At 39.4% G+C, this 26,771-nt stretch overlaps 1 protein-coding gene across 5 annotated transcripts; it reads right to left on the minus strand.

Annotated features, from left to right (window-relative positions):
- Positions 1-25,130, minus strand: PLEKHA3 (pleckstrin homology domain containing A3). 5 transcript variants are annotated; one of them, XM_040643380.1, is made up of 8 exons: positions 24,773-25,130; positions 20,795-20,911; positions 14,974-15,087; positions 12,272-12,408; positions 10,366-10,530; positions 7,103-7,146; positions 4,633-4,748; positions 1-2,041 (listed from the first exon to the last, which is right to left on the minus strand). In XM_040643380.1, the coding sequence occupies exons 1-8, from the start codon at positions 24,810-24,812 to the stop codon at positions 1,914-1,916; spliced, it is 861 nt and encodes a 286-aa protein (XP_040499314.1). In that variant the 5' UTR covers positions 24,813-25,130; the 3' UTR covers positions 1-1,913. The 5 variants fall into 5 exon arrangements, with proteins under 5 accessions (XP_040499314.1, XP_040499313.1, XP_008685419.1 ...); XM_040643379.1 differs by having other exon boundaries at positions 14,974-15,129; positions 24,773-25,126; XM_008687197.2 differs by lacking the exon at positions 24,773-25,130 and adding an exon at positions 17,432-17,604 and having other exon boundaries at positions 14,974-15,129.
- Between the last annotated feature and the right edge of the window lie 1,641 nt (positions 25,131-26,771).

Genomic DNA, 26,771 nt, shown 5'->3' on the forward strand with positions numbered 1-26,771 from the left:
GAAATGATAGTATTTTATTTTAAAAAATATTTACAGAAAACGGTTCAGGAACTCATCTTTTTGGATAAAGCAATAAAAAATGGATTTATTTCCTATGAGTTCAAAAGCCTGTTATAGTGTTTTCATTATAAACCTATTGGTTCAAAAAAAAATACCGACCTGAAAAACTCCCTATCAGTAGCACCTTGACTTTCATGATCTCAGCACTATGCAAATTCTTACTACCACAAAAAAAAGCAAAAACTCTGATTACTCAACATGAAACTTATTACATTATTAAACTTTTCTCAAATTAAACATATGAAATACAACATAGGAGCAGAAGAAAAATTCCACTTAATATAGTCTAATGACCTGTATGCTATTTAAAACCACAAATACTTTTAAGGAGCATACAGTTTATCTAAATGCGTATTAATGTATTTAGATTGTTTACGTCCACTTTAAACTTACAATTACAGATTTATTTTAGTGAAGTAAATACCAAATATTAACTCTTTAAAAAAATGTCCCACATAAACCTACGAGAGAAATTTAAAGTGAAATAGGCCACACTATTCTAAGCTCATAGGCAACAAACCTAAAAATATGCCCCATTTGTGCATTCACTGGGAGGTCCAAATATATAAACAAAATCAAAGCAATAAAGAACACTAATAGCACTTGATAAAGATTAGACAGAGTATCAACAATGTAAAAAATACAATGTATTATATGATGCATTTGAATGCAAAAACCATGTATTTATTAAACATGTGATTAACTTAAAAACACCAAACCAGTTTGTTTTAAAGTGCTCCTCATCCAAGACCTTGGACAAAACCATCACTCCAAAGTGAATTAAAAAAAAAAAAAAAAACAGTTTACAAGGCAAACACTGACAATGGGTATGGACAGGCACTACCAAAAAACGCTATTTGTTCTTTAAATAATGCCATTCTCAAATGATGTAGGGCAGTCACCTTGACAGAATTCCTTTTTTGTATAAATAGTCATAAATTAAAAAAATGTCTCTAGATAGTCTAAAGAGCTGCAAACATAATACCTTACAACAGCAGCTTAATGTCTATTTTAGGAAAAAAGCACTAAAATCCTCTTCCATTGAAAGGCGTTTATTTCTCTGGTGTAAGTGAGCAAGGTCACTACAACATTAACCTCTCTTCTAGAACAATGTAAATAACAATGTATACACCTCTTAAATTTGGTAGGTCATAAAAGTTAGGATGCAATCATTTTTTGATGCAACTGAAAAATAAATAAATAAAAGTTAAATACTTTAACCCAACATTTGGTATTGACAAATCAGTAGTGTCAACTTCACATATGAAGGACAGCACAGTCTGGTTTTTAAAAAATCCTCAATATGTCACGGTATTTGGGCTAAAAATATTTAGAATATTAAATGTTTCCTTTTGCTTAAAGGAATACAATAGAGTCACCATCAAGCTGCTATCGTAACTCATTTTTAGCTGGGGTAAAGTGACCATCTGGTCCATGGCACAAGTTACATATATCACACTTCTGTCAAACAGAAACCTTATGTTTATAAGATTTCATGTTTATAAGCTACAATACACACTGACTAATCTGTCAGTCCCTCACAGTTTTTTAGAAAAATATCTACATTTGTCCTTATGGAGGTCAAAATGTTACACCATCATTTGTTTAAAAAAAAAAAAAAAGATGCACATTCATACTGTGAAGTTATTAGGAAAATACTCTTGCAAATAAACTATATAAAGATAAAATACACTTCAAAGGTATGTGGGTTGTTTTTTTGTTTGTTTGTTTGTTTTACAGTATTCTATAAAGTGCAGAGAAATCCTAAGGGAAAAACTACTCCCTATAACATAGTTTAATTACAGCAGCTTTTGCATAGCAATACTTAGAGGAAGTTGGACACTTCCATTTCCTCAGGAGGAGAAGGATGGAAGAGGATCTTCCAATTCAGATTTTTTTTTGGCCATAAGTCTGCTTTCTTCAGGAATGGTTGCTGATGCCAAATCTCCATTAAGCGTATTTCTTGAACAGTGAACAGGTCCTATTAAGAAATTAATTAAAAGGTTAAACATCCTATCAATATTAACTCCAGTTCTCCGTGGAAAAAAAATTTTTTTTAATTTCCTATTTAGGAACGTGAAATTCCTTCAGTTTCCTATTAATTTTTTGATTGTTTGCTTAACAGAGAAAAATCTCACTTTCCCACTACTGGCAGTCATAAGGAGAAACTTCACAGTTAATGAAATAGATGATGAAGCTACCAGAAGGAGAGCTATTTGTTTTGTTCACTGCTAGAACCATGGCCGGCATATAACGGCAGTCAGTAAATGCATGCTGAAGTGAATATCGTCTTAGTTAACTAATGATTTTTCAGCCTGATTGTTGTAATGCTGTTAGTATCCTCCTTGTTTTCGGAGGGGGGGGGGACCCAACAACAGAAAAACAAGACCCAAAAAAGGTTACATGCCTAACCCAAGATCCCACAATTGGTAACAGAACTAGGACTAATTCAGGTCTTGTTCTTTTCATCTAAGACTTTCTGAGCAAAGCTGACAAGGTACCTCACACGGAAAGTTCCCATATTTCCACTTGGAATATGACTCACAGAACTATCACCGCAGCTCCAACTGAACACAGCTAAACACACTGGCAGGGCCCCATTTCAAAACAACTGCACTTTTATATGTATATATTATTTGAATTTACCATGAATGTTTACTACTTTTGTAATTTTTTAAGATCTAGTTAACAGAAAATAGAAGGCTTTCTCTCTCTCAAGGAAAAGATAAATATTCCTAGTGGGGCAGCCACGAAGACACGTACTTTCTAAAGAAGAGCACTAATTCAGTCTCCACTTTGTCAACTAACTAAGACACTAAACTTTAGGATAAACAGAAGGAAATCTAAGGATAAAACTTCTGACCTAGCCACACTTCCCAACTTAAAAAACGTCCTAGAGAACTGAGATATATGTATGTATATAAATACGGACACACGTGTGTATGTGTGTACATGTGTGTGCAGGTATATGTGACTAGTTTTGTTATACTCCTTAACAGCTAACCATGGGAATGCTAAATGGAGACAGACATGCACACTGAGAGCTTATGAAAATTGTTTTCAAAAATTCAAAACCAGGGTGCTTAAGAGAGCTAAGAAAAATGGCTGGATTTTTTTAAAAAAAACTATTTTCGCCATCACAAATGAAAATGATCCCCTTAAAGTAAAAAGGAACAGCATCTAGACAGAAGTACAAGGCAGCATACAGAATTCTTTCATGGGCTCTAGATTCAAAGGGTCATGTAAACCAGGCAAAAAGAACAAGGTAAATCAGAATCTACGTTACCTGCCTCTGGCTTTTTCTTCCCACGCCTAACCTATAACCCTCTTCCTCTTATCTCTTCTAAGTTGTACTAAATTGGCCTGGGAAAGTTTCTTTCTCCCTTCCCCTTTCCACCCTCACCCCTTTTCCTTCCTTCTTTTACCCACTGTCCCAACTTAAGTTCAAAAATGGCAATGAGCATAGAGTTGTGCTCTATCAATATACAGTTCTGGAAGAAAAATGGACAACAACAAAAAAAAGAGGCCATCACCTTCTAAAAATCTGAAAATGACCAGCAGTCCCTCTCCAAACTCCACCAATCTTCATGAACTTTATCTTGCCCTCTCATTAAACTGTTTAACCTTCTGTTTCAGTAAAACAGCTCTACCTTAATCAAGGATTTGCTGGACTTTTCCAGGCAACCTAAAGAAATCTAAACATCATTTATCATGTCATTTCCACAAGAGAAATAAAATCTGTGTTCCAAACAACAGACTTACCAATTCTTGGAACACGACCTATGCCCAAACTAGGAACTGTATATAATTTCCATCACACATGCTTCATGGGCAGGAGTAAAGACTCTGAAAAGCCAAAGTCTACTAACGGAGTTGTAATAGTAAGACCTGTTTGTGTTCACTGGAAATCATGGTCACTACTGTCTAACTAGATATTCTGACATATTTTCAAAGCTTTCTCTATGAAGAGAAAAATAACTAAATTTGAACATAAACCACAAAACCTTTCCTAAAGTATTCAATCATAGTATGCTGCCTCTTTAAAGAGAAAGGGAGAAAAAGGTACAGGAATAAATGCTACTACAATTTAGCACCACCACCAGAAAAATTTACTTTCCTTGTCCATTTCAAATTATTTAAGTAACAATGCTGATTTTTTTCCTCTGATCTTAGAACTTGCCTTTATTTTCCCCTAGAATCCTACCCACAATTCACACTTTCTTCTAAAATGTTTTTGAAATGTAAATATAGTGGGAGTAGAACATTACTAAGAGATTACTAAAATGTAGAGGGAAGAAATTTTGATGTTATATATATAAATCAAAGATATGGCACTTACATAGAGGTATTCAGCACTTCTCAGGTAATAACAACGTAATAACAATGTCTGTAAGAGGAAATACGAGCTTCTGTTCATTGTGTGCTGTTCGCCTGGCTCTGAAGTAAGGAATGAGTCCAAGAGCAAAGCACAGTGCCAACTATCAGTATCCTTCATTTATTTCAACCCTGAAGAGTGCCACAACGATTCTGGAGAATAAGCCAAAGAGAGAGGCAGAGCCCCATGTAACTTACTATCTGGGTCTTCGAGAGGAATATCATTACAAGAGTCTGTATCTGAGTAGGTTCTTCGGCGTCGCTGGGAGAGTCGGTGAAGTGTAGACACTGGTTCTTTTACAGAGTGGCTACTCCTACAAATTCAATAAAACTCATTATTCTGTAAGGCCTTAAACAAATGACAACACCCTCAACTTAACTGGCATGGTTTTTTTATTTTTGTTTGTTTTTAGAAAGAGCGAGCATGCATGTGAGGAGGGTACAGGTAGGCCGGGAGGGACAGAGGGAGAGAGAATCTTAGGCAAGCTCTACAGTCAGCACGAACCAGACATGGGCCTTAATCTCATGACCCTGAGATCATGACCCGAGCTGAAATTGAGTCGGACGCTTAATGGACTGAGCTACCCAGGCGCCCCTTAACTGGAGTTTTAAATGACTTCTTCAAAAGAAAGAGGAACTATTTTTATTTCCAAATTTCTATTTTAGCAACATTCGACTCCTTCAGAGGTCAGGCCACAGGCAAGTCAGAACATGTAGAATCCAGCTGGTAACCTGAATATGACCTCTGAGCCAAACTAAATGGAAAGAGGGTAAAATAAAGCAATCTCTTTTATAGAGAAGGGTCCAGCGAGACCATAGATATATCAGAGGGTTAACAAATGTCTGAGAACTACAAGTTATGACTTCACAAGTGCATGTACCGAGTGTCAATCCATATCTGATCAAAAAAAGCAGAGTGAAGGGGACAGGCAAGTAGGTAAGGAACATGCTAGAGGTCAACTCACTGACAGCAGCAAAAACAGACATGGCAAATGGAGGCTACAAAAACTATTTTAAAAAGCAGTCTGTGGGGCTCCTGGGTGGCTCAGTCAGGTAAGCGTCAACTCTTGATTTCAGCTCAGGTCATGATCTCAGGGTGGTGAGATTGAGCCCCTATGTCCGGCTCCACACTTAGCGCTGAGTCAGCTTGGCCTTCTCCCTCTGCTCCTCACTGCCACGCCCCACCCCGCCCGGCTTGCATGCACGTGTGCACACACTCTCTCTCTCAAATAAATTAATAAGTATTAAAAAACAAATAAATAAAAAATAGTCTAGAAAATCAGAAAACTAGAAAAATCAATCTAAAATATCCAACACAGAAGCAAATCATCACCACTCAACAGCACTTCAGCTACCACGTGTGGAAAGCCCAGCATTACTGTTTGTGATGACAATCTTGATTTATCAAGAAAAAAATAATTTTAAAATTATAATTATATTTGGGGCACCTGGTGGCACAGTTGGTTAAATGTCTGACTCCTGGTTTCGCCTCAGGTCCTGATCTCAGGGTCCTGATCTCAGGGTTGTGATATCAATCCTCACACCAGGCTCCTCGCTCAGCACATCTGCCTAAAACCATCTCTCCCCTCCCCTCTGCCCCTCTCTCCCTTTCCCTCTGTCCCTCTCTCCCTTTCCCTCTGCCCCCTCTCCCTTTCCCTCTGTCCCTCTCTCCCTTTCCCTCTGTCCCTCTCTCCCTTTCCCTCTGCCCCCTCTCCCTTTCCCTCTGTCCCTCTCTCCTGCACATTCCCATGTTCTTTCTCTCTCCCTCTCTCTAAAATAAATAACTTTTTAAAAGAATTCTAATTATATTTTATCTAATAAGGAAGAAAGGATAAAATACAGTTCAGAAAAATTTCTGTCATAAAAATAAAAATTTGTAAAAGGGATCAAGCTTCTATTTTTCTAGGAAACTCAGCTGGTGAAACTCTTCATTCCCTGACAGGATTGGATATATATACATCACAGGGCTCGTCTGAGCACATGATAGTTCAGAGGTTACATAATCATGAAAGGGGGTGGGGAAGAGTGACAATATTAAGGGCTCAGTTAGCACTTTTTCTTAATGTAGAGAAATAAAAGCTACTGTCATTATAATTTCGTCACTTTCCAAAGAACTAAATAAGACAATCAGAGCAACTTAAAAGACTGACCCACCAAGATGAAGAACACTTTAGTAGCCTGGGATACTGGCAAGATCTATCTAGAAGACAAATGTCTTAAATGTGTTGATATGAATATATACTTTAAAATATCAATTGGTTTTTCTCTTTTTCAGTAAGATCTTTAATTCTTAACGAAACAGCAGATCAGCATGAATATATGACTATTAAAAGATGTAGTAAAATGAACCTAAACTTTGGACCCTTGATACCTCAAAAATGGATTTCTACTAACCATCATTTGACACAATTTCAAACGTTTTAAAAAGGTACAAGAGCAGACAAGGTGCTTACCTTGCTGGTTAATTTTAATTTATTCATTCATTTTATCTTCACTAACTACCTACTGGGGCTAGGCCCTATACTTAGACATACTTAGATTTGCTAAGCAAATCAGAACCAGCTCTAAAGAGTTTCCATCCCACACTACTTCATGTTAAAGGCCCAAAGAATTTCTCTAAGTAGGTATAATTCTGAAAGAACTTGATTAAAAGAAAAGGTTATTTTACCTCTCTGAGCTGCAAGAACCAGGATGGCTGACAGAACGTTTCATCTAGAAATTTAAAAAGAAAATGAGCATAATCCATACATTAAGTAGAATAATACAACTCTAACGTATTATCATTATCATAATTAACACAAATCTGCTCAGAGGAAAAGAAGACTGGCCAAGAAATTTATCTTTTACAGACTCGAGCAACACTAGCAGCACAATGTCAAGCTTTGTCCCTAATAACCATTAATTGGAATCCTTCTGAACACATATCAAAAACATGCTAGATCCTTTCCTCAATAATAAAAAAATTTTATATTTTATATGTATCATATATATGTGTGTGTGTATATATGTGCATATATATAAAATATTTAAAACGTATATAACCAATCCAAAAAACCATACTATTTAAAGTAATATCTAGCAAGCCAGAAAATATTCTAGTAACTACCTCTCCCTCTCTTTTCTTAAATGCCACAAAAAGAGTCTGGTAGCAAAGCTTCTCTTTATAATTCATTATTCAGGTAGCTGTTACACAGATGTTCTAAAGTATGGTTTTCATGGAAGATGGCATTAGTAATTCAAGTCTTTAAAGAACTCAGAAGAAGAACCTTAAGTCTCAAATAGGTCTCTAAAACATATATTTTTTAAAAACTTTAAAAACCTGATTAAAAGCATTAATAGGGGCGCCTGGGTGGCACAGCGGTTAAGCGTCTGTCTTCGGCTCAGGGCGTGATCCCGGCGTTCTGGGACCGAGCCCCACATCAGGCTCCTCCACTATGAGCCTGCTTCTTCCTCTCCCCCTCCCCCTGCTTGTGTTCCCTCTCTCACTGGGTGTCTCTATCTCTGTCAAATAAATAAATAAAATCTTTAAAAAAAAATAAAAATAAAAAAAAATAAAAGCATTAATAAATACAACAAATACTATAAACTTAATTTAAAAGATCCAACTACTCCCCCCAAAAAATAGAAGAAGGTCCCCAATTAAAACAGATTATTTCAACGTTTAGCAAAGTACTAGAAAAGCAAAGTTTATGCTACAAACTAAGGACAGTTGCTTTTATATGCAGGGGCTCAAGGGTCTTACAAGTCCAAGTCTAACATCTGTGTTATGTAAATGCCTACTGTATTTGTAACAGGAGCCACCAGCTGCTCTGAGAAGTCCCAGCTGAAATGACAACAGATATGACCAACCCAATTTATAGTCCAGGAACACTAATATGATGGACATCAAGATGCAAATGGACATTAACACCTCCTTTAATAGAAATCAAGTCCTTTAGGATTCCTCACCCAAGGACATCCCCACTACAATTATCACTCAATCTGTGGGTCAAAATGACGATTGTTTGAATTTCTGATTATGATTTGAAATAAAATTGAAAGCAAATTTATTCTAGGAGGGACACAATGAGATTGACTACATAAAGTAGCTTAAAAATCAGTTTAAATAGTTTTAGAATTCCCAAATCCTTCAGTTTTATTTTCCATTTACTCATACTATTAAAAAAAAAAAAAAGATTTTCCCACAAAGACTGTCTGAACTTTTTTCCACACTGTGCCTCCAGAACTAATTATCATAAGCCACAAGTTCTGCTTGATGTATGAAGTAAAATGGCAAAGCAAGTAAAAATAAGCAGCCTCTAACCAATATTTTTTAGATTAGCTTATTGGACTTTCTGTAATGGCACTACTGATAAAAGGTTCTGATTTAAAAACAGACAGTTATTATAGTTTCATAGACAGAAAATACACGTATGACCTTTCTGGACTACAGAGCATTTGTAACAGGATTCTCCTCAGAAATTCAATACAAAAACAAGGCAGCTTTGAGGTGGTTTCATTGCATTTGATTCTATAAAGTCAAATACAGTCATATTTGTAGTGAAGTCTGTACTTGACACCTTAAAAAACGTGTAGCCCTTATATATCAATGTCAGGAACAGAGCACTAGAACCGACATCTATGGCCATACCATCCCGAACGTGCCCGATCTCGGAATAGAACACTCTGTATACATCCATCTCAAAAGATCTTTTCTTGTTCAACCATATAGGTTATTTCACAGTTCATAATACATCTATAATTGTTTTATAAAGCAATATTGTCAAACTGTTCTACTGAACACTACTGTCCTATGAGATGTTATTCAAAAATAGACAAGATGGGTGTCAAATAAATTTCAGAAACAATGCACACCACCTCTCCTTCTAAGAGATTCATAATATGTCAGCATAAAAGAGGTTCTAAGAAGTCCTATGACAGAGAAACCCAATTCATTTAACTTAGCACTTCCCAAAATAATTTGCCCATAAAACGCATTTTCATAGTACACCTATCCCAGAGGACATTATTAGCCCATCATACATTGATTAGAAAACAATGATCTAAATAAATTTAGGTAGTCATCTTTACTTAACCTCATATAGCTAATTTGGCTGGGGTGGATTAAAGAAATAAGTTGTAGAAATAAGTTGTACACTATTCTTTCTTCTAACAAATGAGCCTTCAAGTAATTGCTAAAATAGTAGCCAGGTGGCATTTTTCCTTCTATAAAAGGGCCCCTGAAAACACTTAGATGAAAGAAATGTAAAGTCTCATCAAACCCTGTCTCACCTACTAGTTCTGCACAGCTTGCCCGAGCAAGTTTATTAGCTTAGGAAGGACAACGAGTCCATCGCCCCCAGCAAAGAGTACTTGTTGTCCAGGGCAATCAGGAGGAAAGAAGCTAACACAAAGTACCCGTGTTAAAGAGGTCAGCCCCTTTGCAACGACCTGCTGGTGGAGGAGACTCTTTATTTTACAGATGAAGAAAATGAGGTCCAGAAAGATTAAGTAACTTGCCTACTCAAAGGGCTCAATTCCAAATACGGACTACAAAATACTGTTTCCCCTATATTGTGTTGCTTCAAACCCCTTAAAACTCCTATAAGATTTCCTTAATTTTATCCCTTTGCTTAATCTTATCCCTAATTTTATCCCAAGGAGAGCAGTGCCCCCAACCTCTTCCGTGTTACAACACCCACAGAGCATTATAATATTTTCCCAGCACACTGGGGTAAATGGCACAGCCCTCCAAGGGGAGGCAATCAGGACCTTGGCACACGCTGAGCCCAAAGAGCTGAAAGCCTCCAACACCAAAGATGAATACAATCTAAAAAAAAAAAAATTCAATCTGTTGACTATTTCCCTCCCACTGCCAGTTTCCTCCCTTAAAAATAAAAACAAAAACAAAAACAAACATGCAACATCACTGGAAGAAAAACAATTCCCAACCATTTGAACAGGAGAAGGTGACACAGGAGAAACCAAGGGATCCGGATGGGACAGCTGAAACATCTCAGGTTTAAACTTGGCATTCGCGATCTTCACACATTCCTCAAGTGTTGTGATGAATGTATTACATGTGGCACTAAGCAGAGAAGAGGCTTCATTCATGTTCTGAAAAATTACACACTGAGTTGAACAGACTCACACACAACTATATGGAATCATGCACCACATTCTAATCAAGTGACTAAACATTATCTCCAACAGACACCTTACTAGCTTACATGCAAATCTACTTAAAATATACTACCTTAGAAAATTAAAGCAATACATGAATAAGAAATGTCTGTTCAAGCAAACAATGTATGAAATTAGAGTCTAAGAAAAAATGAGTTTTGCCTTTAAACCAAATACCAACCATATTGAAAACTATGTACAAAAATGTATCTTAGATAAACCTAACCTAAACAATAATTTTCTAAGTATCCGAATTCCGAAGGAGGTGACAGCAGTGGAACACCCTGAGAATTACTTAGTGGCAGAAACAATTCATATCTGCCCTGAAACCCCTTCTCCCACTTCTTCCTTGCTAGAATACAACCCCTGATATTTTTTTAAGACAGCAGTGTGGCCTGACCCTGGGGGATGAATACAGACTGGTCTGAACCAGTCCTGGCTAGTCCATGACCCTCTGTCAAATACTGATATTTCTTAGTTTCCTTTGACCCAGACCAAAAAAAAAAAGAGAGAGAGAGAGAGAGAGAGAGAGAGAGAAGTCCGCTGAGGAGGTGCTGAGACCTTTGTTCCCAGATAAAAGCCCGGGGCAGCAAGTTGAGAAGGTCTCTTTCTCCACCCTGGTTACCCCAACTGCCTCCTGCATCTTTGTGACCTTGGCAGTCACCCTGAAGCCTTGGGCATAAGGGGAAAAACCAAATACACCAAGAATGGCAGAGTGGAAGGACAGAACAAGCCCAGGTCCTTGACACTGTCACTGAGCTGCTGGAGCAAATTTGAGGGCACCGACCTCCAGAGCGCTTGTGGTGGAATGGTAAATGCCCCTAGGGTTTAACGTGCCTGCAACTAAAGGTGACCTCACAGAAGACTGCTCCCTACCAGGAGAAGGCCACAGGAGGGGCAGGATGATATCTTGTCCCATTTCTCCCAAGTTAGGTAAAAGGAGACTGGGAACCATACCGGCCTTTCACCCAGAGAACAGTAGGGCCCACCGATTCTCCTTTATCAGAAAGTGTGAACCTATTTCATAGCCAGGCCCCACAAATCTGAAAATTGATTCCTACATTACTGTTCTAGGACATTTTTAAAAAGTTCTTTGATAAAGCTAAATTATCAATTCTCAGTCACTGAAACCTTATTACCAAAAGAAAGAGAACAGCCTTTGCCCAGTGATTCCAGCCCAGAGAACAAAGCCTGGAATGCCTCTTCCCCACCCCAAACTCCAAATCATTGGCTGCAAAGATAAGCCTTGATTCCCCAGAGAAACGTGCTGCTTCTTGACTTTCGCTGGTTGCATAGATATAATCTAGATCTTACAGATATCCAGAGTCTGTAGTAGGGACAGCCCAGGATAGCTAAAAATAGCTCATTTGGAAAACGCTTCTCTGCCATCCTATGGGAAGAAGCTCACCCACCAGGGTATTACAAAGCATAACCAGGGGCGCCTGGGTGGCTCAGTCATTAAGCGTCTGCCTTCGGCTCAGGGCATGATCCCAGCGTTCCGGGACTGAGCCCGCATCAGGCTCCTCCGCTGGGAGCCTGCTTCTTCCTCTCCTACTCCCCCTGCTTGTGTTCCCTCTCTCCCTGGCTGTCTCTCTCTGTCAAATAAATAAATAAAATCTTTCAAAAAAAAAAAAAAAAGCATAACCAGACATGAAGGGATCATCTTTGTATATACCTCTATGCTGGGAGATGAAGGATTCTCATCATGGTGAACAAATTCTTGGATAGTATGTACTTGCTGCATTAGGAGATCACAGTAGAGGCGAAGTTCAGACATTTTGGTTTTCAGAGATTCACTGGTTTCACTTATTTCTGAAAAGAACATATATAAACATTCAGTTAGATTGTTTTTATATCCTTTGAGCAATAAAACAAAATGGAATCATTTAAAAAGTAAGGCAACAGATATAAATACCTGTAGCTTAAGAGGTGGGAGCTCTTGGACATAGGATACAAGGGTCTTAAAGAAATACCTTCTCTTCAAATAACTGGGAAAAAAATGGGAGTCATATATCTGACATGAAGTTTAGGTAGATTAATTTCCAGAGGCAGGGTGATGACCACTGGATTTTTTTTTTTTAGATATTATTTATTTTGAGAGAGAGAGCTCATGAGCACGTGAGCGGCACGAGGGGCAAGAGGGAGAGAGAGACTCTCAAGCAGACTCCACACTGAGCATGGAGCCCAACGCAACTCGGGGCTTCATCTCACAACCCTGAGATCATGACCTGAGCCAAAATCAAGAACTGGTCACTGAACTCACTGAGCCACCCAGGAGCCCCAACCACTGGATGTTTTATACAGGATATTCCCATTCCATTACTCATCTTTCATTTAAAAAGTACTTATATTTTTTCTTTCATAAATTGTCTTTTCTAACCTTTACATATTTCTCCAGTTCTGATGTTCGGTTTTTCTCTTAATAATATACAAATTAATAATTTATAAAAGTTCTTACACATTAAAGAGAGCAATCTTTCCCCTGTCTTAGATACTGAAAGCACTTTTCCAGATTTATCTGTTCTCTTTCAGTTTTCTTTATTGTGCATTTTGACCTATAGAAGTTTTTAATTTTTATGTAGTTAAAACTACTACATAAACATCTTATTTTCTTCTGTTCCTTTCATCATTTTGCCTTCACATTATATTGTTTTCAGAATTAAGAGCTTACTTCCTTTTCTTTAATATGTCCAGACACAGTAAATATACAGCCATAATCTCAGCCATTCACTTACCAACACCTTCTCAACTAGCAGTGTAAATAGCAGAGGAAGCAGGGGAAAATACACGTAGTAAATCCTGGTATTTCTCCATGTTCCCTGAATCAGTGGCACAGCTTTTGTGATACTAGCCACGAAGCCACTCTGGCCACAGTGGGCCAAACCAGCTCTATCTGCCCATTTGACCTACCCTAAATTAGTTTCTACTCAAATGTAAGTCCATTCCTTCTTTTTTTTTTTTTAATTGTAGTACAATACATATAATGAAATTTACCGTTTTAGCCATTTTAAGTATATAGCGCAGTGACATTAAGTACATTCACAATGTCCTACAACCATTAGTCTCCAGAATTTCTTCATCTTCCCCAACTGAAATTCAACAATATAGCCCCATCTCCCCTGCCGCCTAGCCCCTGTCAACCATTATTCTACCTTCTGTCTCTATAAATGTGACTACTCTAGGTACCCCAGTATGTGCAAACATAGAATATTTGTCCTTTTGTGACTGGCTTATTTCACTTACCTTTCTAGATTCACCCATGTTGTAGCATGTGTCTGGATTTCCTTCCTTTTAAAGGTTGAATAATATTCCATTGTATGTATACACATTTTGTTTATCTCTTTGTCTATGGACATTTGGGTTATTTCCACCTTTCGGCTATTGTGAATTTCCATTCCTTCTTATCCTACCTTTAGCCATACTCTACCCATGATGTTCTTTCATATATTTTTAAATTATTATAAATTCAATTCTGGGCCTTCATTTTTCAATACCCATAATTTAGTGTTTTCAGTAATCTAACTAACTTCTACTATTTTTTAATTATAAAAGAAATATATTCTCAATGAAAAATTTTGGAAAACCAAAAAATATAGAAAAGAAAAATCAAACAACTGCAAACTCACTACCAAAATATATATATTTTTTAAAGATTTTATTTATTTATTTGAGAGAGAGAGCATGAGCAGGAGGAGGGACAGAGAGAGAGGCAGAAGCAGACTTCCCACTGAGCAGGGAGCCTGATGCTTGAAAAGTGAGTCTCCTTCCCACAAATTACCTTTCCAAAGGGAACAACTTGACCAATTTTACATATCTTTCCTGAGCTAATCAATGAATGGATTTGTAATTTTGTTTTGTTTTGTTTTAATTTTACTTATTTATTGGACAGAGAGAGAGAGACAGAGAGAGAGCACAAGCAGGGGGAGTGGCAGGCAGAGGGAGAGGGAGAAGCAGGCTCCCAGGCTGAGCAGGGAGCCCAACACAGGGCTCGATCCCAGGACCCTGGGATCATAACCTGAGCCGAAGGTAGACACTTACCGGACTGAGCCACCCAGGCACTCCTAGATATGTAATTCTGAATCCCGCTTTTTTGCAATTATCATTTAACGATGGGCATTTTCTCACATTATTAAAATTCCTTGTAAACATTTTACTGGCTACGTATCAACTTATTGTCAGCCTTTAGTTTACTGAACCATTCCCCTAAATTTCAACCTTTGCATCGTTTACAGTTTTTTTACTATGATGAGTATCTATGCATGTAAATTATCTACATTTCTGATTATGTCTTTAGGATAGATTACTAAAAGTGCAAAGGACACTTTACATTTATGTTTAACAAAATATTCTCATCACAAAAGAAAAATTTATAGTTACCTTTTTCTTTTTTCGTCCTCGTATCAGTCAAACAGGCTTTGGAGCTCCCCAGAGCAACCAGCCACCTCTGTCTTTCTGCCGCGTTCACCGCCTTCATGTAGAAATGCTGCTCGCCTGGAATGATTAATTCCATTCTTGTGTTGTCTGCTGAATGGACTATGATGATAAACACGGGGGGATACAGTCACGAACTTCAGCAATTTGGGGAGAATCCATCACTCTCACACAGTATTAGATGTTTCAGACACACTGAAGACAAGAAGTCGCGCTTCAGGATGCAGGCACTGCCTCTCCCTAAAGGGCTACCTGGCGACCCCTCAAAACCGCACGCTCACATATACTCACGCTGGCTGGGGGGCCGAAGTGGCGGTGGCAAGAGAAAGAGAAAACAGCACTAAAAACTAAAAACTCCCTCTCTGGGGGCTGCCTGTACTACTTTAAATACACAGGCACTGTCCCACTTATCAGACATGTTTTATCGATTTCTTTGAAAGCAAAGTCTGTTTTTTAGTATCCCCCAAGCCTAGGACAGTGCCTGACATTCAGAAGAAGCACAATAAAGGGTACCTATGGCCACCTTCCATTAGCACAGCAGTCCAGAACTAAGGGCACACCAAAAGCATGAGTATTTGAGATCTTCTCCTCTCCCCCCCACATCCTGCTCCTCCTCTCCTACACCACCCCTGCCTTGATACTATGACAAAAGAGAACTAATCAAGGATTATACCAAGCCAATCCTCAATCTTTGCTTTAAGATTAAATTTGTGGTACACTGTCCTTAATCAACAAGCATTTACTCAGCTCAGAAGAGCTGGTAAAGGGGGAAGACAGGAGAGGAGAAAGAAAGGAGTCTTTGCTCTAACAGAGCTGACAATTTAACCAGGGAAAAAAACTGACACACCAAAAATAACTGAAACAAGTAAATGATAAACTCTTTGGTACAGAGACATCCGGTGTAATTAAAATGAGAGAAAGTAAGAAGAGGTAGGAAATAAGGCCTCAGGAAGAAGGATTTGACAATAGTAGGATTTAGTTAAGGGAAAAACTCCACTAAAGAGGCCTAGATGAGGAAATAAACATAATAAACATAATCCTGAGTAGATAAGCGTAAATACAGCCTCGTGTTGTATTACATGGTAATGATATTCATGAATGGACAAGCTGAGTTGAGCCAAATTTTCAGGGGCCCTGAAAGTCTGACAGAAGCCCTAATTTATATGATCAATTAGTGAAAATATTGACCAGATGTACTATGGCAAATAGTGCCACAAAAGCTTTGCTAGCTTATTATTCTACTTATAAAGACCATCCTCGGATGTACATAGTGAGATATATAAACATGCAATAATCAATGATGGGTGCAAAAGATTTCCAATCTTGGATAAAACTACTGAAATCCCCAGGCTCCAAGAGTAACTTTTTTTTGGCTACTTGTTAATACTAGTGAAAGCACCAATAGCTACCTCAAAAGAAAATAAAGCTCTAATTTCTAATAATTGTTGCTACAAATGAAAATAAAAGGACTCCTTTTTTTTTTTTTAAGTAGGATCCATGTCCAATGTGAGTCTTGAACTCACAACCCTGAGATCAAGAGTCGAGCACTCCACCAATTTAGCCAGCCAGGCACTCGAGGATGACTCCTTTTTAAGCATACCAAAATTGGTCTGTTAATCAAAGATGTCCCCTCCAGAGCAGTCACCTGAGAAGACAACAAACTTAAGAACAAGGCTCCCAAAACATCAAGTTCTTAGCATAAAATGGACAAGACCTCTATATGCAAAACTGTAAAACATTACTGAAATTAAAAACCTAATTAAATACAGGAATATACCATGTTAATAGGTCATAAGACTCAATATTGTGGAGAACATAATTCTCCCTAAATTGATGCATAGATTCAATATAATTCCAGTCAAAATTCCAGCAGACTCTTGTGGAAATTTACAAGCAGATTCTAAGTTGTCTTAAGGAAATGCAAAGGGCCAATAATAGCCAAGACAATCCTGAAAAAGAACAAAGTCAGAAAACTTAGACTATCAGATACTAAGAAGTATAAAGCTAAAGAAATTAAGACAGTGTGATATTGGCACAAGGATAGAAAAGCAGACCCTTGGAACAAAAGACAGTCTAGAAAAAGACCCAATGTACACGGTCACTCACTTCGTGACAAAGATGTTCCTATGGTGCACTAGGTGAAAGGCTGCTGTTTTCCATAATTGATACTCAGTCAACTGAATATCCCTACAAGAAAAAATGAATCTTAACCCCTGTTGATACCATATATAAAAATAAATTTTAAGTCAATCACAGACCTAATATGGACTTAACTAGACGAGGTAAAACAGTAAGACTTCAAGAAGAAAAAAGATTTACTAAGCAGGACATAAAAAGTTCTAATTTAAAAAACTGAAAAATTGGACTTTATTGAAATTAAGAACTTCTGTTTATCAAAAGATACCTTTAACAGAAAGAAAATGCAACCCACGAAGTGGAAGAAGACACAATATACTCATTCAGACTATATAAAGAACTCCTACAAATCAACATGAAAGATAGCCCAACGTGGAAATTAGGCCAAAGACTTGAAAAGGGACTCCAAAAGAAGAGGATGTTCAATTGGCTAATTAATATCTGAAAGAAAAAAAAAAAAACTCATCATTAGTTATTAAAGAAATACAAGTTAAAACTACCATACCAGTATATACCCTAGAAATATTCAAAATCTTAAAACTGATAATGCAAGTTTTGGCAAGAATGCAAAGCACCTGGAACTCTCATGCTCTGCTCGTTCAAGAATAAATTGGCACAACCACTTTGGTAAACAGTTTGGCATAATCTACGACAAAGATTCTCTCCTTGGTCAAACTTCAGTCAAGCTCCTCTGAGCCCTCTGCTTGACTAGGCCTGCCTTGGGCTTCCATCTCTGTCCTTACACGGTCCAATTTTAGCAGGAATTCTGCGAAGTCAGTTTAGCCAGAATCCTCCACCATCAATATCTGATTACTCCCAATCTCTGAAAAAATTCCTCTACCGCCAACATCCCCCAGGTAATATCTGATCACCCAGCCTGCCTTCAGCAAGAATCCTAAAGGTCAGTTTAGCAAGAATGCCCCCTACTCCCTGATGTTTTATCTTAGTAATTTTCCATCCACCGACCCCCCCCCCCCGACCCCTTGGCTACAAATTCCCACTTTTCCTTATCATATTCTGAGTTGAGCCCAATCTCTTTCCCCTACTACAAAACCCCACTGCCGTACTCCCTATACTTATCAAGAGAGACTGGAATAAAGTTGGTCTTACTAGCAAGTATCAAGAGCAATTTTCTCTTTAATACTGCTAAAGCTAAATGTATTAATATGTCCAATGCCTCAGCAATGCTACTTCACTTTCAGATACATACTGAAGAGAAATGCACACATATGTTCAAAAAAAGAAATATATAAGGATCTTTATGGCACCTTTACTCATTATAATCCCAAATGGAAAAAATATATATATACAACAATACTAAAATGGATAGCCAAATTGTGGGATAATCATACAGCAGAAATACTACAAATCAATAAGAATGACTGAACTATTACACAGAACAACATGGATGAACTTCACAATGTTGAGTGAAAGAAGCCAACACACACACAAAATACTGATTTATTCCATGTATAAAATGTTCAAAAGTAGGTAATATTTATCTATGGCAATAAAAGATTAATGTTTACTTTTTAGAGGAATTAGTGGCTGAGGAGACAGGATAATATCCCAGCATCTGGGATGCTGATAATATTCGAATTCTTAATCTGATTGGTGGTTACATGAATGTATGCATTTTGTAAATATTTTTCAAGCTGAATATTTAAGATTTGTTTCCTCTTCTGTATGTTATTCTTGAACAGAATGATTCCTTCAAACAAACAACAACAGTAAAAACGCTGCTATAGCTTGAAACATTTTAGAATTGCCTTAGGATTCTGCCACTAAGTCTTTTAAATATCCTCAAGGGTGGAGAATCTTTGAACTTGGTAGTTTGATTTCTGACTTTTACCAAGTATCATTTGGAATCAAATCTGGGGAATAAAATGAGATTAAACCATCCTTTAAAAAAAAAAACTCATGCTTTGAATGTATTTTTCTTGTGCGATTTATAAACTGGTTCATAAGGCAATTCTTTTTTATTTTTGAAGATTTTATTTATTCACCTGAGAAAGAGAGAAAGAGAGAGTACACATGCACAGTGGAGGGAGAAGCAGACTCCATGCCAAGCAGGAGACTGACGCAGGGCTCGATACCAGGACCCTGAGATCACGACCCGAGCCAAAGGCAGCAGCTTAACCGACTGAGCCACCCAGGGGCCCCCAGATGGCAATTCTAAAAGAGGAGTTCTAAAGTGTTACAGGTGATGATGGTGCAATTAAAAATAAGTACATCAAAAATGAGTAGCTGGAAGGCCAACACTTACTGGTATCCATTTCAGTATGTTTGTTAAAAATAAACAACAAAATCATACTGCAAATATTTCAGAGAAGACGCAGTAACAATACACTAGACTGAAGTGTTTCTGTAACTTAGATAGCTATGACTTCCTTCCATTAGAATAGTAGTAATTCTCAACTAACGGGAGCGTGTTACAATCACTTGGCAGACGTGCATTATGGAGAAAGCTCTCTGGATGACACTGATCTACCCCAAGTTATGAATCACTGCTGTGGAAAGAGCCCTAGTGGTAAGAAGTCTTAAATGAATGTGAAGAATCAGATGTGTAGCAAGCAAAACTTCTACTTTGTCTCCATGGCTAAATCATACTAAGAACCACCATGAAACCACACAAATTTAGCAATCCAGCCCTGGAAAATGTAACATAACACATTAGCTGGTGCTTTGGTTTAATCTGAATAAGAAAATGCACAGAGCAGTAAGATTACTCTGAAGCGTTTGATAGCTATGACCAAGAGCTCACTGTGTCAAAGAAAGTACCCTTCAGGAAAGACAAGTATTCAAGCTACAGAAGAAAAATTAAAAAAGCCTGTAGGTGTTTGATATTCACTCCTCCAGTACTTTAGTTTTTCCTTCAATACCTTGAAGAATTCAGTACTTTTTGTTATCATTTTATCTGATCTCTCCTACCTACCTCCACCCCACACAACCCAACCTCACATACAAATGAATCAATGGTCCATGAAACTTTCCACCATGAAAATTACAGCATGACCTATTGCTTTATTTCTTCTCTTTTGGGAGAAAAGGAAAATATCTCTATCACCCAGAAGAGCTTATCTCTGATTCAGCAAAGAACTAGAGTTTATGACTCTGACTTCATGTTTTATCAAAAACCTTACAGAGCTTGCCTCATTATCTTCAGCTTTTTTTTTTTTTTAATAAGCTCTATGCCCAACGTGAGGCTTGAACTCATGAACCCAAGACCAAGAGTTGCACGCTCTACTGACTAAGCCAGCCAGGCACCCCTGCCTCATCATTTGTAAAGCTCAGCTTCTCATCTCACAATACCTTTACCATGAGAATGAAAGAGAACACCTGTGGACTCAATGTGGACACTGAAGTAGCATCCTCAAGAGATTATTTTTCAGGTCCAAATTGGAAGACTAACACTATAAGATTTTTGAATTTCAACTCAAAGTACACGTATAAAAGGAGAAATGCAAAAAACTGTGCTTAACAATGCTAAGTGCCACTCGTAATTGCTAAGGAAATATATTAGAAGAGCCCTATCGGACTAGAAATACTTTTTTCCCCTCTTTTTAGATTGCAGTGAAGAACGCTTTACTTGCCTAACTTCAAATTTCTCTAATTTCACATATTCACTTACCTTTAATTTCACAAACTGCCATCTTTATACTTCCTTTGCTCCCTTTGCAAACATCATCTTGTGAATCATAGTAGGACAGGATTCCATTATCTAGAACAAACCAACGAGGCTGCCAACCTACAAAGATTATAAATAACAAAAGATTAATAAGAAATTACTTTAATTCACATAGAAAACTATGATTTCAAAATTTGCCATCCATGTTTTCTGGGTCTGAAGTAACATTCTGACAATACAATTTTTAATGGCCAAGGCTTACCCAAAATGCTCTTGCCTCAGTCCCACCTTGTTGGGAGAGCCTTCTGCAGAAATCTGTCGATCAGCATAGATATAGGGAGTAATACCTTTATTCTGGCTCACAACCTTCTCATTAACAACCCATGAGACCCATCCTCAATAATAACCCTACACAAGGTAAAACATGGCTTCCCCCTTTCCTGAAGGGAAGAGAGTTGGGTTTCAATGCAATTGAAAAAGCAACAGAAACACAGATTCTAGCCCCAGCTCTATTCTCACTCTTTAGTTAGATAAACTGAAACAAATCTTTTCATTTCGATATATATAAAAAAATTCTCAGTCTCCATAATGATTGGATTGAACAAGAGGACCTCTCAGGTGCCACCCAGACCTTTAATTCTGCAATGTGACCTTCCCCTCTTTCACATTTTGCCTAAGCAAACTCCCTTGCACAAGTGAGTGCTAAATGAATTCTAATCTCTTCCACAGAAGCTGCATAGTCTGTGGTGGGAGCATGGATTCCCCACACTCCCTCTCTCCTTGCCCGGCTACTGCACAGCTCAGGCAGAAAAGCTAGAAACTGCAATCATTCATTTCATTTGCGTTTACTCAGTGACTAGATCACACAACCGTCCTAGACTTGGCTCTACAGCAAAGCTGAGGATGAGGTTGATGGCTTTCCTCAGAGTTCAACTGCCACTCTTGCAAGCCAAACTCAGTGTTCCCTAAAATCTTATCAAGCATGCTACTAATTTACAACAGTTCACTGATTAATAACACAGTGACCATGAGCACAGTGCCTCACTGAAGGCAGTGTGACTATCCTTGTTCTTTCTGTAACTATTAAATCACAATTCAGCCTGGTTACATTAGACATAGCCTGCTATATGCTTAATCAATTCAGTTTTTCCAGGGCCGAATAGTATCAAATAGTTTTCAGGGAGATTCATTCTTACCTCCTGATAAAGACCCAGGACTTATCCCCCCAAATAGCTTTTCCTGTAACACTTTTGAAATGACATCATAAAGAGGTTAAATTTCACAAGAGGGAATGTCATAATACAGTTCAGAAAGATGGATATCCAAAATAATTAAAAACTTTTCAAACACTTGGAAAATTCTTATTATGAAACACTATAACCTTTAATGAGGCCTATCCTAACAAATCAAAAGGTAAGTTCTTCTGGTACATGAACTTTATCTTGCTTGTCACTGCATTCCCAGCATCTAGAATGGTGCCTGGCACATAACAGGTGATAAAAAAAAAATGTATTTCTCAAGTGATTAAATGAGTGATTAAACGCCAAAAAAGTGGGATATTGCACGTTATCCATGCGAGTAAAGATATGCAGTATATTCCATGAGAGTATATTGTATATTGAGCATGCACAGAAATGAGGAAACCATTATCTTTCCAAACACTAATTCACCGAGGCAAACAAATTATAAGCAAGGTGGTAAAAGTACACTCCACTTCAGGTCCGGTGTGCCTATAAGACAAATTGTGACTTTGTAAGCCTGCATTATTGTGATTCAATATCTCTTTAAAACAAATAATAAGCAAAATGACTCATGTAGAATTTGTAGTAATTTGAAAGGTGACCAAAGTTAAATATATTAAAATAATTAAGACTGTTATCTCTACACACCTTTTTGAAGAAATATTTAAAACAATCTAATTGATTCACACATTTATACAACAGAGGACTAGATCTTTGTGAAAAAGATTCATAGGCGTTGTTTAAAAAAAAAAAACACAAAACTTCCTTTTTATTTCAACTACCAAATGTTACTGAAATCCTTAATCTCTACAAAGGAGTCTCAAAGAACACTGTCATGAAACTGAAAGATTCCTTCAAAATCATTCAGTACGAACAGCTGCTCATTCTTCTGACCTAAGATGAACTAAAATTAATAATCAGTATGCCACTGAGTCAAATTTATATTTTTAAAGTGGAATTCTTCCAAACAAAAGATTTCATTTCAGCAAGCTTCTACAATGCATACTAGCAAGTTGCTTAAATGCTCTGCAAAGACTAAAAGCTTAAGCACATGTGGTTAAAAGCTCAACCAGCTGGGGCTCAGTGCCCTAGATGAGAAAGATGGCCACCAAGACCACATTCCACTACAGGAATAAATTATGAGTCATCTCAGTAATTACCCATTGCTCTAGGCTAGGCATAAGTGGTTCCTCCCAAGACACTGTTGACACCATTGCTTATGAGAGTTTGCAATGAGATGATCATTTGCATTTCAAAGCACAGAAACCACTGTCTTTAAAGTTAATACCGTATCTCAACTAAACAGCTTAACTGTTCTCACAACGGCCCAAACGAGAATGCTTAGGAAAAAATATTTACCTCGTTTTTTAAAAGTTTCCTGCTAAAACATGTTATTTATAGAAACAAAATGTTTGACATTTTAGTGTGAGCAAAATAAAACATGCATGTATCAAAAATGTTAAATCATTTGCTGCTATAAAATCAGGCTTTAGCATTCCAATTAATCGGAAAGAAAGAAAGAGGGAAAAAGAAAAGGAGAGGAAGGAGAGGAAGGAAGGAAGGGAGGGAGGGAGGGAGGAAGGAAGGAAGGAAGGAAGGAAGGGAGGAAGGGGCAACCATAGCTCAATGATTATGCCTTAAAGTGTTTATGTGCAGATTTTGCACAAGGTCAGGGTGGACACAAATGGAGTGTACCATGCAGTTCAGTTACCAAGAGGTTCAATACTTTGAGCAGAGTAAGTAAGTGGATAGCAAGTCAAGATGCCTATTATACTGAAACAAGAAATTTATTTGCTACTTAATCTTACTTTAAACCTATTTCCTTTCCTCTAATGTGGTGAGATCATAGAATTCTGGAGTTGGAAGACACCTTTCAAGATACGCTAACTGATCATCCTATATTTCACAAACTGAGATCTTAAGAGGGTTAAGTGACTTGTCCTTACTGTTGGTTGATGGCAGAGATGGGCCTACAACTCTGAATTAAGGATCTTTTAATGAACCAGGCTGTTGGGTTCATGGAAAAAGACCCTTCCTGGCTGGCCTCTCATTTCTAAAGAAACACAAATTCTTCGGAGTTTTTCCTTCCAACCCACTTCATGGGTGACATGACACTGACTGTTCCACTTCTGTGTATTGCCGCTATTTCTCACCCTTACCTTAATTCCAAAACATAAAGATAGCTCACTGACAACCAACTCTTAAGAGAACGTTATCTGGGGACAATTTAACCACTTAAACAAGAGAACTTTTAAAATAAACCGAGCTAAAATTTCCTATAAATGTGAAAAATATAGACAAGATTTCTTAAAACTGAATCTTGATCCTACAGGATCCATTCTAGTCCTATACCCTGAGAACTCAGTTATTAACAAAATGCCGAATCAAGTGTGAGTAAGGATGGAGATTGCAACAACACACGCAGAGTGACTGGAAATTGTTACGGAAGCCACAGGAGGAAGTTAAGTATTATTACACCGGGAAAGAAGTGATCAGGCGCACTGCCCACCCTTAGGAAGGTGCGCAGTCTCGAACCGTCCCCTGCAGAGGCCAGTTCTAACAGGGGACAGAGCGAGGGATTAAGCCCGGGAAGCAAATGGAACCCGTTCTCTGTGAGGGTCACTACAAGCCAGGCAAAGGGAGGGGCCCCTGACCCTCCTTTTCCGCAGGCCCCCACATAAACCCGCCCAAGGCCCCCGGCCTCTTCCCGCCGCCCCCCGGGGTACCCGAGCCCTCTGACCTGTGAGATAGTTGGTCCACTTGTACAGAACCCCCTCCATGCTTCAGAGCCCGGCGTCGCGCATCCTCCTGGCCGGACGCCGGCCGCGGTGCTGGGTAGGCGCGGAGCCTGGGCAGCCCCTCCCGGCCCGCCCGGGCACTCCCCGGGCAACCCCGCCGGCACCTAGCCGCCCTCAGCCCGCGCGCGCGCCGCCGGGACGTGGCGGCCCTTAGAGGCCGGGGCGGCGGCCGCCGCGTGGAGCTCGGGGGCCGTCAGGCGTGGTCTCAGACATCCCCGGGCGAGCCTCGGCGGCGGCGGCGACAAAATCACGACCGCAACCGGCCTTCGGCTCGCGCTTTCACCCACACAGCTGTTCCCTCCCGCGTCCCGGCGCTCCCTCCTCCTCGCCCGCCTTCCTTCCCCCCGGGCTCCCCGTTTGTTTTCATTGACCCCGACGTCGCTATCACTTCCTGGATGAAAGGGGCCGGCTCGTCCCGGGAAACCCCTCCCCGGCGGCGGGGCTGAAGGAGCGGGCGCGGCCTGCCGCCCAGCCGCGGTACTAGAGGCTGCGGGAGGGGACTGGCGGGCGCCGCGCACCCTTGGCCTCCCAGCCAGGCTACCAGACTCCTCCTCACCCTCCTTCAGGCCCTCGGCCGGCGCTCCCGGGGCTCCCCACACTTCTCCCCCAGCCCCGGAGAGGCCCGGACCTACCACGCCGTGGGGTTTAAGCCTCCGAGCCCGGGCCTGCGGACTCGGACCCCGCGGCGCCCTCAGCCCCCCGCAGCCCCGAGGACTAGCTGCTCGCGCACTCGTCCCGCGGGAGACGTGGGCCGCTCAGGTTTTCCTATTGCTAAGCCTCAGGTCCTTCCGGTGGTTGTTTCAAGAACGTAAAAGACTACCCATTTCTGTTTCCCTCGTACCCTCCCCACATTCAAGGGGCGCAAGAAATTATCTCTGCGGAAGGTATCTCTCAGTGTGCCTCTGAGAGTCCTCCAGCAGGGAACCGCGAGGGACCCCAAGAACAGTCACCACGCTGACAATCAACCTTAGATAGCCACTACTTCATTTACAATATAAAACATGGAACCAAACTTTGAGATTTATTTTATTCTAGAAATAAGGGCTTTCCCCTAGCTTTTATGATTTTAAGAAATCCTGTTTGGAAATGGTCATCTTACATAATGACAATAATTCAGATTTATGAAATGCTGCAGGCTTTAAGCAAAGCAGGCTCAGTGCTGCGGTTTTGCTTAGCATAGCCGAGGTAGACTAGGAAGAACGAACACTGTTTCCAGAATCAAATCCAGGCCTGCGCTGAAGCTTTTCTGATTTGGGTAAAAAGTCTTTGGATATTCACTTGGAAATCAGGCGAACTGGTGAATGGGTAGAGAGATGGGTAGGTGGTTGAGTAATAAGTCAAATATAGTTACGTGTTAATGATAGAATCCAAGTGATGGTTGAAGGCCGCGGTGATGGGGTAAATAAAATTCAATTTTTCTGTATGTTTGAAAGTTTTTCAACTTCAACCCAAAATGTTGGATGGGGCAAAGGCTGGTTTTGTGTGACACTTGGTCAAATCCCTGCTGCGTATTGGCTGGGAGACTGGAACAAAAGGCCCCAATACTCAAATAAATTCATTTTCCCATCTGTGCACAGCGGATGGTTACCAATCTCCCCGTCTCGCAGAGTTGGTAAGAGAAGGGACACCGTCAGGTTTTCCCCCAACTCCCATGGGCCCTCAGATCGAGAGCGGCCCCGAGGGGCGAGGAGAGAGCAACACACACCAGCAGCAGGTCCCAAATCGCTCGAGTTGGCTGGTGGGAATCGCCTTTAAGGGGGTGAGGAGCAGCAGCCCTTCTGTTTACTCGCAACCAGGTGGCCGTCAGATTGTGTGTGGCTTAGCCTGGAACCTCTTAATGCGGGACTCTACCCCGAGACGGTGTTTCAAGGACACGCCAGAAGCAGAATGCCTCCCTCGATGCCCGCCAGTGCCCTAGAGGTCTGAGGAGAAACCTTTTAC

The sequence above is a fragment of the Ursus maritimus genome, unplaced genomic scaffold (genome assembly GCF_017311325.1).
Source record: "Ursus maritimus isolate PB19 unplaced genomic scaffold, ASM1731132v1 scaffold_1, whole genome shotgun sequence".
Classification (NCBI taxonomy): domain Eukaryota; kingdom Metazoa; phylum Chordata; class Mammalia; order Carnivora; family Ursidae; genus Ursus; species Ursus maritimus.

Bases quoted from the DNA above. Each gene is read 5' to 3' on its own strand.
- PLEKHA3 (XM_040643379.1), bottom strand. From the start codon at position 24,812: ATGGAGGGGGTTCTGTACAAGTGGACCAACTATCTCACAG. The intron at 12,409-14,973 runs GTAACTATAAAT...TGTTCTTTTCAG, and splicing joins GAGGACGAAAAAAGAAAAAG to AAATAAGTGAAACCAGTGAA. The intron at 2,042-4,632 runs GTAAGTTACATG...ATTTCTTAATAG, and splicing joins TCCTCTCGAAGACCCAGATA to GACCTGTTCACTGTTCAAGA.